Source organism: Calonectris borealis, chromosome 35 (assembly GCF_964195595.1).
Source record: "Calonectris borealis chromosome 35, bCalBor7.hap1.2, whole genome shotgun sequence".
Lineage (NCBI taxonomy): Eukaryota > Metazoa > Chordata > Aves > Procellariiformes > Procellariidae > Calonectris > Calonectris borealis.
Window position 1 is genome coordinate 251117 of NC_134346.1, and position 14484 is coordinate 265600.

A 14484-nucleotide genomic window follows, 5' to 3' on the forward strand; every position below is an offset into this window, starting at 1 on the left:
TCAACTGGGAGGCTCCAAAAGTCAACTGGGAGGCCCAAAAGTGAACTGGGAGGCCCCAAAAGTCAACTGGGAGCCCCAAAAGTCAACTGGGAACCCAAAAAACTCAACTGGGAGGCCCAAAAGTCAACTGGGAAGGCCCAAACCCAACTGAGTCCACCAGTACGCAACCGGGAACCCCAAAATTTAACTGGGAACCCCCCAAAACCCAACTGGTTTCCCCCGATTTCAACTGGTTTCCCCCAAAACCCAACTGGTTTCCCCCAAAACCCAACTGGGACCCCCCCCAACCCCCCCCTCGCGCCCCACCCCCACCCCCCCCGCGATTTTGGGGTCCCCCCCCGGTGTGGGGGAGGGGTCCGTGTCTATTTATTACAGTTTTTTTGGGGGGCCAAACCCCCCCCCATTTCCGGCGATTTTTTTTTGGGGGGGGGGGGGGGGTGTGGGCGGGGCCGTGGCCACACCCTCTGGGGCCCCTCCCCCCCCCGCCCCTCCCCCCCCCCCAAAAAAAGACCCCGACCCCCCCCTTTTTGTTCCACCGCAGCCGTTTATTGTCCCTGCTGCCCCCCAAGTTGGGGGGCGCCCCATAGCGGGGGTGGGGGAGGGGAGGGCGCTTATGGGGCGCCCCACGGGGGGGGGGGAGGGGCGCGTGTGTGTGCCCCTCCCCCTCCCCCACCCCTTACTTAGGGGGTGCCCCATAGCGGGGGAGGGGCAGGGTTGGGGTCGTCCCCTCCCCCCCCCCCCGGCCCCGCCCATGGGGGTGGGGGGAGGGGCTGTTATTGCACACGTGGGGTGGGGGGGGGCGTGTCCGCCCCGCCCCCTCAGAGGAGGGGCAAGAGCAGGAAGGGGAGGAGCCACCCGGGCCCGGCCATGGGGTGGCCCCGCCCCACCGGCCCTTTGATCCCCTCTTTACGCTCTAGGGGGCGCCCCGCTCCCGCGCGGCCGGCGGCCATCTTGGCATCGCCGGCGGCCATCTTGGGGTCGCCGGCGGCCATCTTGGCGTCGCCGGCGGCCATGTCGGGGTCGCCGGCGGCCATGTTGGCGTTGGCCAAGTCGACGTCGGCCAAGTTGACGCCGGCGGTGAGCCCGGCGGCCATGTTGGTTTGAGTGGCGGCCATCTTGGCCCGAGTGGCGGCCATCTCGGCTCGGGTGGCGGCCATCTTGGCTCGGGTGGCAGCCATCTTAGCCGTGGCGGCCATCTTGGCCGTGGCGTTGAGGCCGCCGGCGGGCTGGGTGGTGTCGGCGGCCGTCTTGGTGGCGTTGGGCGTGGCCGTGGGGGCGTGGCCGTGGGGGAGGAGCTCGAGGCGGGGCAAATCGGGGGCGAAGAAGGTCTTATTGGCCAGGTGGCGGTTGCAGAGGTCGCCGGCGCAGCAGGAGCCCCGCAGCCCCACGGCCTCGTCCCCCCGCGACTCCCGGGTGCAGCTCTCGTCCCTGACGCAGCCCCGCACCTCGCGCCATAGGGTCACCCCCCCTATAGGGGACGGGGGGGGGCGGGGTCGTCACGGCGACCGCTAGACCCACACACCCCCCCCCCCCCCCATTACCATGGAGCCCCTATAGGGTCGCCATGGCAACCGCTACCCCCTATCAGGCCCTATAGGGTCGCCGTGGCAACTGCTATACCCCCTATAAGGCCCTATAGGGTCGCCATGGCAACGACTGGGCCCTATAGGATCGCCATGGCAACGACTATACCCCCTATAAGGCCCTATAGGGTCGCCATGGCAACCGCTACCCCCCCATAAGGCCCTATAGGGTCGCCGTGGCAACCGCTATACCCCCTATAAGGCCCTATAGGGTCGCCATGGCAACCGCTACCCCCTATAAGGCCCTATAGGGTCGCCATGGCAACCGCTACCCCCTATAGGGCCCTATAGGGTCACCATGGCAGCGGTTACCACCCCCATAAGGCCCTATAGGGTCGCCATGGCAACCGCTACCCCCCCATAAGGCCCTATAGGGTCGCCGTGGCAACCGCTATACCCCCTATAAGGCCCTATAGGGTCGCCATGGCAACGGCTGGGCCCTATAGGATCGCCGTGGCAACGACTATACCCCCTATAAGGCCCTATAGGGTCGCCATGGCAACAGCTACCCCCCCCATAAGGCCCTATAGGGTCGCCGTGGCAGCGGTTACCACCCCCATAAGGCCCTATAGGGTCGCCGTGGCAACCGCTACCCCCTATAAGGCCCTATAGGGTCGCCATGGCAACAGCTGGGCCCTATAGGATCGCCGTGGCAACGACCATACCCCCTATAAGGCCCTATAGGGTCGCCATGGCAACCGCTACAACCCCTATAGGGCCCTATAGGGTCGCCATGGCAACGGTTACCACCCCTATAAGGCCCTATAGGGTCACCACGGCAACGACTGGGCCCTATAGGATCACCGTGGCAATGACTATACCCCCTATAAGGCCCTATAGGGTCGCCATGGCAACGGCTATAACCCCTATAAGGACCTATAGGGTCACCATGGCAACCGTTACCCCCTATAAGGCCCTATAGGGTCGCCATGGCAACAGCTGGGCCCTATAGGATCGCCGTGGCAACGACTATACCCCCTATCAGGCCCTATAGGGTCACCATGGCAATGGTTACCACCCCTATAGGGTCCTATAGGGTCGCCATGGCAACGGCTACATCCCCTATAAGGTCACTGTGGTGACGGCTGGGCCCTATAGAATCCCCACTGGGGCCTATAGGGTTTCCATGGCAACCGCTACCCCCCATAAGGCCCTATAGGGTCACCATGGCAACGGCTACAACCCCTATAGGGCCCTATAGGGTCGCCATGGCAACGGTTACCACCCCCCTAAGGCCCTATAGGGTTGCCATGGCAACGGCTGGGCCCTATAGGATCGCCGTGGCAACGACCATACCCCCCATAAGGCCCTATAGGGTTGCCATGGCAACGGTTACCACCCCTATAGGGTCACCATGGCAACCGCTGGGCCCTACAGGGTCGCCATGGCAACCGCTACCCCCCCCCCTTAAGGTCACCACGGCAACCGCTGGGCCCTATAGGGTTATATAGGGTTACCATGGAGACCACTAAACCCCGCCCCCCCCCCCCCTCTCCCAGCCCCCCCATTGGCTCACCCAGCGTCAGGGTGACGTTGCCATGGAAACAGCCCCGCAGGTCGTCGTAGCATTGGACGACGGTGGTGGGGGGGCAGGGCCCGTCGTCGGGGCAACCGTAACACAGCACCCCATTGGGCACCCGGGCGCTCTCGTTGCCTGGCAACCGGGGGGGGGGGCGGGGTCAAGGATGCCCCGCCCCCCCCCGCCCCCCAGTGCCCTCCCAATTCCCCCCCTCACCCCCTCCCAGTCCCTCCCAGTACAACCCAGTTCCTTCCCCGTCCCTCCCAGTATATACCAGCCCCACCCAGTCCCCTCCCAGTACCTCCCAGTATATCCCAGTACCCTCCCAGTTCCTCCCAGTATATCCCAGTGCCCTCCCAGTTCCCCCCAGTATATCCCAGTCCCCTCCCAGTCCCTCCCAATATATCGCTGTCCCTCCCAGTACACTCCCAGTATATCCCAGTACCCTCCCAGTTCCCCCCAGTATATCGCTGTCCCTCCCAGACCCCTCCCAGTCCCTCCCAGTATATCCCAGTCCCTCCCAGACCCCTCCCAGTATATCGCTGTCCCTCCCAGACCCCTCCCAGTCCCTCCCAGTATATCCCAGTCCCCTCCCAGTCCCTCCCAGTATATCCCAGTCCCTCCCAGACCCCTCCCAGTATATCGCTGTCCCTCCCAGACCCCTCCCAGTCCCTCCCAGTATATCCCAGTCCCCTTCCAGTCCCTCCCAGTATATCCCAGTCCCTCCCAGACCCCTCCCAGTATATCGCTGTCCCTCCCAGACCCCTCCCAGTCCCTCCCAGTATATCCCAGTCCCCTTCCAGTCCCTCCCAGTATATCCCAGTCCCTCCCAGACCCCTCCCAATATATCGCTGTCCCTCCCAGACCCCTCCCAGTCCCTCCCAGTATATCCCAGTCCCTCCCAGACCCCTCCCAGTATATCGCTGTCCCTCCCAGTCCCCTCCCAGTCCCTCCCAGTATATCCCAGTCCCCTCCCAGTCCCTCCCAGTATATCGCTGTCCCTCCCAGACCCCTCCCAGTCCCTCCCAGTATATCCCAGTCCCTCCCAGACCCCTCCCAGTATATCCCAGTCCCCTCCCAGTATATCCCAGTCCCTCCCAGACCCCTCCCAGTATATCGCTGTCCCTCCCAGACCCCTCCCAGTCCCTCCCAGTATATCCCAGTCCCCTCCCAGTCCCCTCCCAGTATATCCCAGTACCGGGCAGAGGCAGCGCTCCCTCCAGTCCCAGCGGGAGGTGCCGGTTGCAGCCCCCTCCCCCCTGGCACTGGCGTCTCCTGACGAAGACGACGAGGCCGAAGAGCTCCAGGGCCCGGGCGTTGGCTCCCGCCTGGCCCCGCCCACAGCCCCGCCCCCCCAGCGAGAACCGCCCGTGACCTGGGGGGAGGGGCGAGCCAGGCGGTTGGGGGGGGCCCAGGGGACCCCGGCCCCACATCGCCCCATAGGGGACCCCAGCCCCACATCTCCCCATAGAGGGACCCTGGCCCCACATCTCCCCATAGGGGACCCCAGCCCCACATCTCCCCATAGAGACCCCAGCCCCACATCGCCCCATAGCGAGGACCCCGGCCCCACATCTCCCCATAGAGGGACCCCAGCCCCACATCTCCCCATAGAGACCCCAGCCCCACATCTCCCCATAGGGGACCCCAGCCCCACATCGCCCCACAGGGGACCCCGGCCCCACATCTCCCCATAGCGGGACCCCGGCCCCACATCGCCCCATAGCGAGGACCCCAGCCCCACATCTCCCCATAGCGGGACCCCAGCCCCACATCTCCCCATAGGGGACCCCGGCCCCACATCTCCCCATAGAGGGACCCCAGCCCCACATCTCCCCATAGCGAGGACCCCAGCCCCACATCTCCCCATAGAGACCCCGGCCCCACATCTCCCCACAGGGGACCCCGGCCCCACATCTCCCCATAGCGGGACCCCGGCCCCACATCGCCCCATAGCGAGGACCCCAGCCCCACATCTCCCCATAGCGGGACCCCAGCCCCACATCTCCCCATAGGGGACCCCGGCCCCACATCTCCCCATAGAGGGACCCCAGCCCCACATCTCCCCATAGCGAGGACCCCAGCCCCACATCTCCCCATAGAGACCCCGGCCCCACATCTCCCCACAGGGGACCCCGGCCCCACATCTCCCCATAGAGACCCCGGCCCCACATCTCCCCACAGGGGACCCCAGCCCCACATCTCCCCATAGAGACCCCGGCCCCACATCTCCCCACAGGGGACCCCGGCCCCACATCTCCCCATAGAGACCCCGGCCCCACATCTCCCCACAGGGGACCCCAGCCCCACATCTCCCCATAGAGATCCCAGCCCCACATCGCCCCATAGCGAGGACCCCAGCCCCACATCTCCCCGTAGCGAGGACCCCACCCCCACATCTCCCCACAGGGGACCCCAGCCCCACATCTCCCCATAGAGAGACCCCAGCCCCACATCTCCCCACAGGGGACCCCGGCCCCACTCACTCCACGTCACGGCCGCCAAGGCCTCGGCGCAGACGTCGCTCTCGGGGGGGCAGGTGACGTTGGTGGCCCCACGGCAGGTCCCGTCCTCCGCCCCACAGCTCAGGCACTCCAGCCCCACGGCGCCTGCCCCACACGTCGCCCGCCCCACACCGTGTGTGTGGGGGGGGGAGGGGGAGGGGGAGGGGGGTGTGGACGGGGGCCCCACCCTGCCCGCGGGGACGCGTCCCCGGGGACGCTCGACCTGTCCCGGCCTGTCCCGGCCCGACCCACGGCGCGACCCACGGCACGCCCTGGCAGCCCCCTGCCCCATAGCTCCCCTGAGAGCCCCCCTGCCCCACGGCTCCTGCCCCATAGCTCCTGCCCCATAGCCCCCCTGACACCCCCCTGCCCCATAGCTCCTGCCCCATAGCTCCTGCCCCATAGCCCCCCTGACACCCCCCTGCCCCATAGCTCCTGCCCCATAGCCCCCCTGACACCCCCCTGCCCCATAGCTCCTGCCCCATAGCTCCTGCCCCATAGCCCCCCTGACACCCCCCTGCCCCATAGCTCCTGCCCCATAGCCCCCCTGACACCCCCCATCCCTGCCCCATAGTTCCTGCCCCATAGGTCCCGTGACACCCCCCCTGCCCCATAGCTCCTGCCCCATAGCCCCCCTGACACCCCCCCTGTCCCTGCCCCATAGCTCCTGCCCCATAGTCCTGACCCATGACACCTCCTGCCCCATAGATCCTGCCCCACACCTCCCCTAATAGACACCCCCCTGCCCCACGGCAAGCCCTGACCCCCCTCTGTCCCTGCCCCATAGCGGCCCAGCCCCATAGTCCTGGCCCCTGACAACCCCGTGCCCCACGGCTCCTGCCCCATAGCTCCCCTGACACCCCCCTGCCCCATAGCCCCCGCCCCATAGTTCCTGCCCCATAGCCCCCCTGACACCCCCCTGCCCCATAGCTCCCGCCCCATAGCTCCCCTGACACCCCCCCTGCCCCATAGCAAGCCCCGACCCCCCTCCGTCCCTGCCCCATAGCGGCCCAGCCCCACAACCTCAACCCCCCAGCTCCTGCCCCATGGCCCCTCCCCCGCCCCAGCCCCCCAGCTCCACGACACCCCTCCCCCCCCCCAGCTCCCTGCCCCACAGCTGCCCCCCAAGTGCCCCTCCCCCCCCCCCCCGTACCTGGCAGCAGCAGCAGCAGCGGCAGCAGCCGGGGGGCCCCCCCCATAGCCCGGCCCCACATCTCAGCCTTGGCCGTGCCGTGGGGCGCAGCCGCCCCCATTTATGGGAGCGAGGAAAGGGTGGGGCGGGGGGGGTGGGGGGCCCCCGGGGCTCCCCGCCCCATTGCGCGGCCCCGCGGCCTCCCCGCCCCATTGCGCGGCCCCGCGGCAGCCTGTGGGATCTCTGCCCCATAGATCTGCCCCATAGCCCTGCCCCATAGGCTCTGCCCCATAGGACAGCACCCATAGCCCTGCCCCGTAGCCCTGCCCCATAGAATAACGCCTATAGACCTGCCCCATAGCCCTGCCCCATAGCATAGCACCCATAGTCCTGCCCCATAGAACAGCCCCATAGGCTCTGCCCCATAGAATAGTATCCATAGCTCTGCCCCATAGCCCTGCCCCATAGAATAGCACCTATAGCCCTGCCCCATAGAACAGCCCCATAGAATAGCACCTATAGCTCTGCCCCACAGCCCTGCCCATAGCCCTGCCCCATAGAATAGCACCTATAGCTCTGCCCCATAGCCCTGCCCCATAGCTCTGCCCCATAGCCCTGCCTGCAAACGATTGAGTCACCCCTCCCCCCCCCAAGTGAGTCACACCCCATAGCGGGGGGAGGGGTGGGGGGGTGGGGGGGGGTGGGTGTGCCCCACCCTGCCCCACATGGGAGGGGCCCGAACACCTGGGTCCCCCCACCCCCACCCCCGGGGGGGGGGGAGGGGCAGGGCACCCCTCACCCCACCCCCAAACTTGGGGGGGTGGGGGATGGGCCCCAGGGGTGCGGGCCCCCCGGATCAGACGTGTGGGGCAGCGAGGAGGAGGAGGAGGAGGCCGAAGGCGAGGGGGGGCCGGGGGGGGGCGGCGGAGGAGGGGTCTCCGGGCAGGCGGTTGCAGAGGGGCCCCCGGCAGCAGTGGGGCAGGGCCCCCCCCCGCAGCCCCCCAACTCCCAGGGGGGTCTCGCACCAGGCGGGGGTGGCGCAGCCCCGAACCAGCCAGGGCTCCCCCGAGGGGCCTGGGGGGGGGGCGGGGGGGGGGGGTCAGGGACCCATAGGGGCCCCATAGGGACCCCCCAGCCCCATAGGGACCCCATAGGGACCCCCCAGCCCCATAGACCCCAGCCCCATAGATCCCCCCAGCCCCATAGATCCCCCCCAGCCCCATAGACCCCAGCCCCATAGATCCCCCCAGCCCCATAGATCCCCCCCAGCCCCATAGACCCCAGCCCCATAGACCCCCCCCAGCCCCATAGATCCCCCCCAGCCCCATAGACCCCCCCAGCCCCATAGATCCCCCATAGACCCCAGCCCCCCCAGCTCCCCCCAGCCCCATAGACCCTGCCAGCCCCATAGACCCCCCCAGCCCCCCCAGCCCCATAGACCCCAGCCCCATAGATTCCTCCCAGCCCCCCCCAGCCCCATAGACCCCAGCCCCATAGATCCCCCCCAGCCCCATAGATCCCCCATAGACCCCAGCCCCCCCCAGTCCCCCGCCCCCCCCAGCCCCATAGATCCCCCCCAGCCCCCCCCAGCCCCATAGACCCCCGCCCCCCCCACCCCCCCGCCCCCGCCCCTCCCCCCACCGTAGGTCCGGGCCAGGGCGCAGTGGGTCAGGCCCCCCCGGCAGGGCAGCACTTGGGGGTCGCAGCCGTGGGGCTCGGGGCCCTCACAGCCCCAGCAGCGCAGCCCCGAGGGGGGCGGCTCCGCCTCTGCACCAGTGCACACCAGTATCCACCAGTGCCCCTGACTGGGGCGGGGGGGGGGGCGTCCCAGTCCCCTCCCAGTACATCCCAGTATACCCCAACGCCCTCCCGGCCTATCCCAGCCCCTCCCATCATATCCCAGTACATCCCAGTCCCCTCCCAGTACATCCCAGTGCCCTCACAATCTATCCCAGCCCCTCCCAGTATATATCCCAGTACATTCCAGTCCCCTCCCGGTACATCCCAGTCCCCTCCCAGTGCCCTCCCAGTGGATCCCAGTCCCTCCCAGCTCTCTCCCAGTGCTTCCCAGTATACCCCAGTGTCTCCCAGTGCCCTCCTGGTCTATCCCAGTACATCCCAGCACCCTCCCAGTCTATCCCAGTACATCCCAGTGCCCTCCCAACCCATCCCAGTCCCTCCCAGTCTATTCCAGTCCCTCCCAGTCCCCCCCCCAGCCTATCCCAGTACCTCCCAGTGCCCTCCCAGTTTATCCCAGTACATCCCAGTCCCTCCCAGTCCCATCCCACTACATCCCAGTCCTCCCCAGTCCCTCCCAGTATACCCCAGTGTCCTCCCAGTACACCCCAGCGCCCTCCCAGTATATCCCAGCACATCCCAGTCCCCTCCCAGTACATCCCAGTTCCTCCCAGTCCCCTCCCAGTACACCCCAGCGCCCTCCCAGTATATCCCAGCACATCCCAGTCCCCTCCCAGTACATCCCAGTTCCTCCCAGTCCCCTCTCAGTACACCCCAGTGCCCTCCCAGTCCCTCCCAGCACATCCCAGCACATCCCAGTGCCTCCCAGTCCCATCCCACTACATCCTAGTCCCTCCCAGTCCCATCCCACTACATCCCAGTCCTCCCCAGTCCCTCCCAGTATACCCCAGTGCCCTCCCAGTACACCCCAGCGCCCTCCCAGTATACCCCAGCACATCCCAGTCCCCTCCCAGTACATCCCAGTTCCTCCCAGTCCCCTCCCAGTACACCCCAGTGCCCTCCCAGTCCCTCCCAGTCCCTTCCAGCACATCCCAGCACATCCCAGTGCCTCCCAGTCCCATCCCACTACATCCCAGTCCCTCCCAGTCCCATCCTACTACATCCCACTCCTCCCCAGTCCCTCCCAGTATATCCCAGTGCCCTCCCAGTACACCCCAGCGCCCTCCCAGTATATCCCAGCACATCCCAGTCCCCTCCCAGTACATCCCAGTACACCCCAGTGCCCTCCCAGCACATCCCAGCACATCCCAGTGCCCTCCCAGTGCCTCCCAGTCCCATCCCACTACATCCCAGTCCCTCCCAGTATATCCCAGTGCCCTCCCAGTACACCCCAGCGCCCTCCCAGTATATCCCAGCACATCCCAGTCCCCTCCCAGTCCCCTCCCAGTACACCCCAGTGCCCTCCCAGTCCCCTCCCAGTGCCTCCCAGTGCCTCCCAGTGCCCCTCACCCGGCTCGCACTGGTCCCGCTGGCAGCACCGCAGCGCCACCTGGCGGCCGCCGCCGGTATCGAGCCCCAGGAGCCCCCGGCAGGGCCCGGCGCTGCCGCAGCCCCGCACCCGCCCCTCCCCCACTGCGGGGGCGAGGGGGGGGGAGGGGACGGGGTCAGGGACCGCCCCCAGGGACTCCTCCCCTCCCCCCCACCCTCCAAGGGACCCCTCCCCCCCCCATAGGGGATCCCTCCCCTCCCCCCACCCCCCCAAGGGACCCCTCCCCCCCCCATAGGGGATCCCTCCCCTCCCCCCACCCCCCAGGGGACCCCTCCCCCCCCCATAGGGGTTCCCTCCCCCCACCCCCCCAAGGGACCCCTCCCCTCCCCCCATAGGGGACCCCTCCCCCCCCCATAGGGGACTCCCCCTCCCCCCCAAGGCGCCCCTCCCCCCCCCACCATAGAGCACCCCGGCATCCGGGAGACCCCCCCCTCCCCCCCCCAGACCCCCTCCCCCATGGGAACCACCCCTCCCCCCAAGGGCCCCTCCCCCCTCCCAGACCCCTCCCCCATGGGAACCACCCCTCCCCCCCCCACAAGAAACACACCCCCCCCCCCAGACATCCAGGGGCCCCCTCCCCCACCCCGATGGGGTCCCCCCTCCCCCACCTTCCCCGGGCAGGCGGGTGATGACGTCAAGGCAGTAGTCGCCGCGGCGGGGGCAGGGCAGCGCCGCCAGGGGGCGCTCGCAGGAGCCGTCGGAGGCGTCGCACGTCAGGCACAGCAGGGGGCGCCCCAGGGGGGCTGGGGGGGGGCGGGGTCAGGGCAGGCCACACCCACCCCTCCCCTCCCCCCCCCAACAGACTCCGCCCCCCTCAAAAGGGGACCCTAATCCCGCCCCTCCCCCCCAAGGGACCCCGATCCCGCCCCCCCCCCCCCCAAAAAGGGGACCCTAACGCTGCCCCTCCCCCCCCGCAAGGGACTTACGGGACGGTGGGGGAGGGGGGGTGGGGGCGGGGCACCCCTCCCCCCCCTGGCACCGCTCCTCCCGCAGCGTCACCACCTGCCCGTGGGAGCGGAAGGTGACGGTGACGTCGGGGGGGCCGGTGACATCACAGCCCCCCTCCTCCCGCGTCAGCACCCGGCCGCCTGGGGGTCAAAGGTCATGTTGGGGGGGGAGGGGGTTAAAGGTCAGCGGGGGTGGGGGGGGGGCTTTGACCTTTGACCTTTGACCCAACTCACCCGCCAGGGTCGTCAGGGTCGTCCGGCGACAGGCGGCGTGGGGGGAGGGGCAGGGAACCTCCTGGCACCCCCCGGCCTGGCAGCGGGGGCAGCGCAGGGCGGGGGCTGGGGGGGGGGGAGGGGCACCCGTGGGTGGGACCCCAGCCCATCCCCCACAGGGGACCCAGGACCCCTCCCCCCATAGGGCACCCAGAACCCCTCCCCCCCCCCATTTAGGACCCGGGACCCCTCCCCCCCCCCATAGGGGACCCAGGACCCCTCCCCCCCATAGGGGACCCAGAACCCCTCCCCCCCCCCATTTAGGACCCAGGACCCCTCCCCCCCCCATAGGGGACCCAGGACCCCTCCCCCCTCTCATTTGGGACCCGGGACCCAGGTGTCCGGGCGCCCCTCCCCCCCCCCCCGCTGACCCGCGGTGACTCACGGGAAGGAAGCGACCCCCCCCCCCCCCTCCCCTCCCCCCCCCGCCGGTGATTCAGCCCCTCCGGCCGCATCCTGCCCTGACTCAGCCCCCTCCCCCCCTCCCCCCCCCCCCCACGGGCGTCTGGGACCGCCCCTCCCCCCTCACAGGGTACCCAGGACCCCCCTCCCCCTCCAGAGTGGACTCGGGACCCCCCCCTCCCCCCCATTTGGGACCCAAGACCCCTCCTCCCCCCCCCCATAGGAGACCCAGAACCCCCCTCCCCCACCCACAGCGGACCCAGGACCCCTCCCCCCCCCATTTGGGACTCGGGACCCCTCCCCCCCATAGGGGACCCAGGACCCCTCCCCCCCCCATTTGGGACCCGGGACCCCTCCCCCCCCCCCATAGGGGACCCAGGAACCCTCCCCCCCCCATTTAGGACCCAGAACCCCTCCCCCCCCCCATAGGGGACCCAGGACCCCTCCCCCCCCCCATAGGGGACCCAGGACCCCTCCCCCCCCCATTTAGCCAGGACCCCTCCCCCCCCCATAGGGGACCCAGGACCCCTCCCCCCCCCATTTAGGACCCGGGACCCCTCCCCCCCCCATTTGGGACCCGGGACCCCTCCCCCCCCCCATAGGGGACCCAGGGCCCCTCCCCCCCCCCCATAGGGGACCCGGGACCCCTCCCCCCCCCCATAGGGGACCCGGGACCCCTCCCCCCCACCCCCCCATAGGGGACCCAGAACCGCCCCTCCCCCATAGGAGACCCAGGTGCCCGGGGGGGGGGGTGGGTGGGGGGGGAGGGGTGGGTGGGTGGGGGGAGGGGCGGGGGGAGGGGTACCTGGCACCAGCAGCGCCGCCAGCAGCGCCCACCCCCACCCCGGGCTCATGGTCGGGCTCGAACCGCGACGCCGCCGGGAGCCGCCTTATAACGGGGGGGGGAGGGGCGTCCGGCCATGCCCCTCCCCCACCCCCCCCATCCCTCCCTCGGCCGGAGACCTGGGAGTCCTGGGGGGGGGGGAGGGGTCCTGGGTCCCCTATGGGGGGGGGGAGGGGTCTTGGGTCCTATGGGGGGGGGGAGGGGTCCTGGGTCCCCTATGGGGGGGGGGAGGGGTCTTGGGTCCTATGGGGGGGGGGGGGAGGGGTCTTGGGTCCCCTATGGAGGGGGAGGGGGTTGGGGGTGGGGGATGGGGGGGGGGGTGTCTTGGGTCCCCTATTTGGGGGGGGGAGGGGTCCTGGGTCCCCTATGGGAGGGGGGAGGGGTCCTGGGTCCCCCTTTGCGGTGGGGGAGGGGGGGGATCCCCAGTTCCTCTTTTTGGGGGGGGGGAGGAAGTTATGAAAGGGGGTGGGGGAGGGGCGTTCCCGGATGCCTGGGGGCCCCCCCCTCCTCCCCCCCCCCCCCGCTAATTTTGGGGATGGGGGTGGGGGTGAAGGCCCCCTCCCCCCCCCCCCCCCCAACGAGACCACACCGAGGCAGCCAATCACGTCGGGTTTTATTAGGGCCGCGCGTGGGCCGGGGGGAGGGGAGGGGCAGCGTTTGGGGGAGGGGTTGGGTTTTGGGGAGGGGGGTGGAGGGGGGGGGGCCAATGGGAGGTTGTAATAAATACGGGGTGGGGGGAGGGGCCTCAGCGGAGGAGGAGGAGGAGGGGGAGGGGGCAGGAGGAGGAGGGGAGGGGCCTGAGGGGGGGGGAGGTCCCCGAAAGACCATGGGACCCCCAGGAGGCGGAGCCACCGTCACGGGGAAGGTGGCGGGGGGGGGAGGGGGGGGGCAGCGGGGGTGGGGCGGGGCCACGCCCTCCGCCAGGACGCCCCCGTGGGTGGCCACCGCCAGGGCGTCGCCTCCTGGGGGGGTCCCCAGGGCGGGGTCCCCAGGGGCTGCGGTGGCAGCGGGCGGGGCCGTCACCTCCATGATGACGTCACGGCGGGTGGCCGCCATGACATCATCACCTCCCTGGGACGTGGGGATGGGTCCCACCAGGGTGGTGGCACCTCCATAGACCATGGTGACATGGCCTGAAGTGGCCCCAGGGGCTTCAGTGACACCGGGTTGGTCCGTCCCCTCCAGGAGGACGTCCCCATGGGTGCCCACCAAGACCTTGTCATCTCCTTGGACGCGGTGACAGGTCCCACCATGGTGGTGGCACCTCCATGGACCTCAGTGACGGGCCCTGAAGTGTCCCCAGGGGCATTGGTGACACCCGGTTCCTCTGTCCCCTCCATGAGGACGTCCCCATGGGTGCCCACCATGAGGTTGTCACATCCCTGGGGCGTGGTGACGGGTCCCACTGTGGTGGTGGCACCTCTGGAGGGCTTCGGTGATGTCCCCAGAGCAGTTGGGGACACCAGGACGCTCGGTCCCCTCCAGGAGGACGTCCCCACCGTGGGCCACCGCAGCCTTGTCACCTCCCTTGGGATGTGGGGATGGGTCCCACCACGGTGGTGGCACCTCCATGGACCTCAGTGACGGGGCCCGAAGTGGCCCCAGGGGCATCGGTGACACCGGGTTGGTCCGTCCCCTCCATGAGGACATCCCCATGGGTGCCCACCAAGACCTTGTCATCTCCTTGGGACGCAGTGATGGGTCCCACCATGGTGGTGGCCTCTCTGTAGGCCATGGTGACATGGCCTGAAGTGGCCCCAGGGGCTTCGGTGACACCCGGTTCCTCTGTCCCCTCCCAGGAGGACGTCCCATGGGTGCCCACCAAGACCTTGTCATCTCCTTGGGACGCGGTGACAGGTCCCACCATGGTGGTGGCACCTCCATGGACCTCAGTGACGGGCCCTGAAGTGTCCCCAGGGGCATCGGTGACACCCGGTTCCTCTGTCCCCTCCATGAGGACGTCCCCATGGGTGCCCACCATGAGGTTGTCACATCCCTGGGGCGTGGTGACGGGTCCCACCGTGGTGGTGGCA

General features: G+C 69.2%; 2 protein-coding genes across 2 annotated transcripts; both read right to left on the minus strand.

Moving 5' to 3' along the window:
- Positions 1–532: 532 nt before the first annotated feature.
- On the minus strand, positions 533–7012 carry LOC142074365 (ly6/PLAUR domain-containing protein 3-like). Its single transcript, XM_075134963.1, has 5 exons — positions 6760–7012; positions 5589–5711; positions 4301–4477; positions 3100–3237; positions 533–1468 (listed from the first exon to the last, which is right to left on the minus strand). Exons 1-5 carry the CDS (start codon positions 6857–6859, stop codon positions 819–821), a joined length of 1188 nt encoding a protein of 395 aa, XP_074991064.1. The 5' UTR covers positions 6860–7012; the 3' UTR covers positions 533–818.
- A 325-nt stretch (positions 7013–7337) lies between these two features.
- PLAUR (plasminogen activator, urokinase receptor) lies at positions 7338–12463 on the minus strand. Its single transcript, XM_075134964.1, has 7 exons — positions 12413–12463; positions 11167–11271; positions 10912–11073; positions 10594–10728; positions 9946–10068; positions 8380–8505; positions 7338–7812 (listed from the first exon to the last, which is right to left on the minus strand). The coding sequence occupies exons 1-7, from the start codon at positions 12459–12461 to the stop codon at positions 7595–7597; spliced, it is 918 nt and encodes a 305-aa protein (XP_074991065.1). The 5' UTR covers positions 12462–12463; the 3' UTR covers positions 7338–7594.
- Between the last annotated feature and the right edge of the window lie 2021 nt (positions 12464–14484).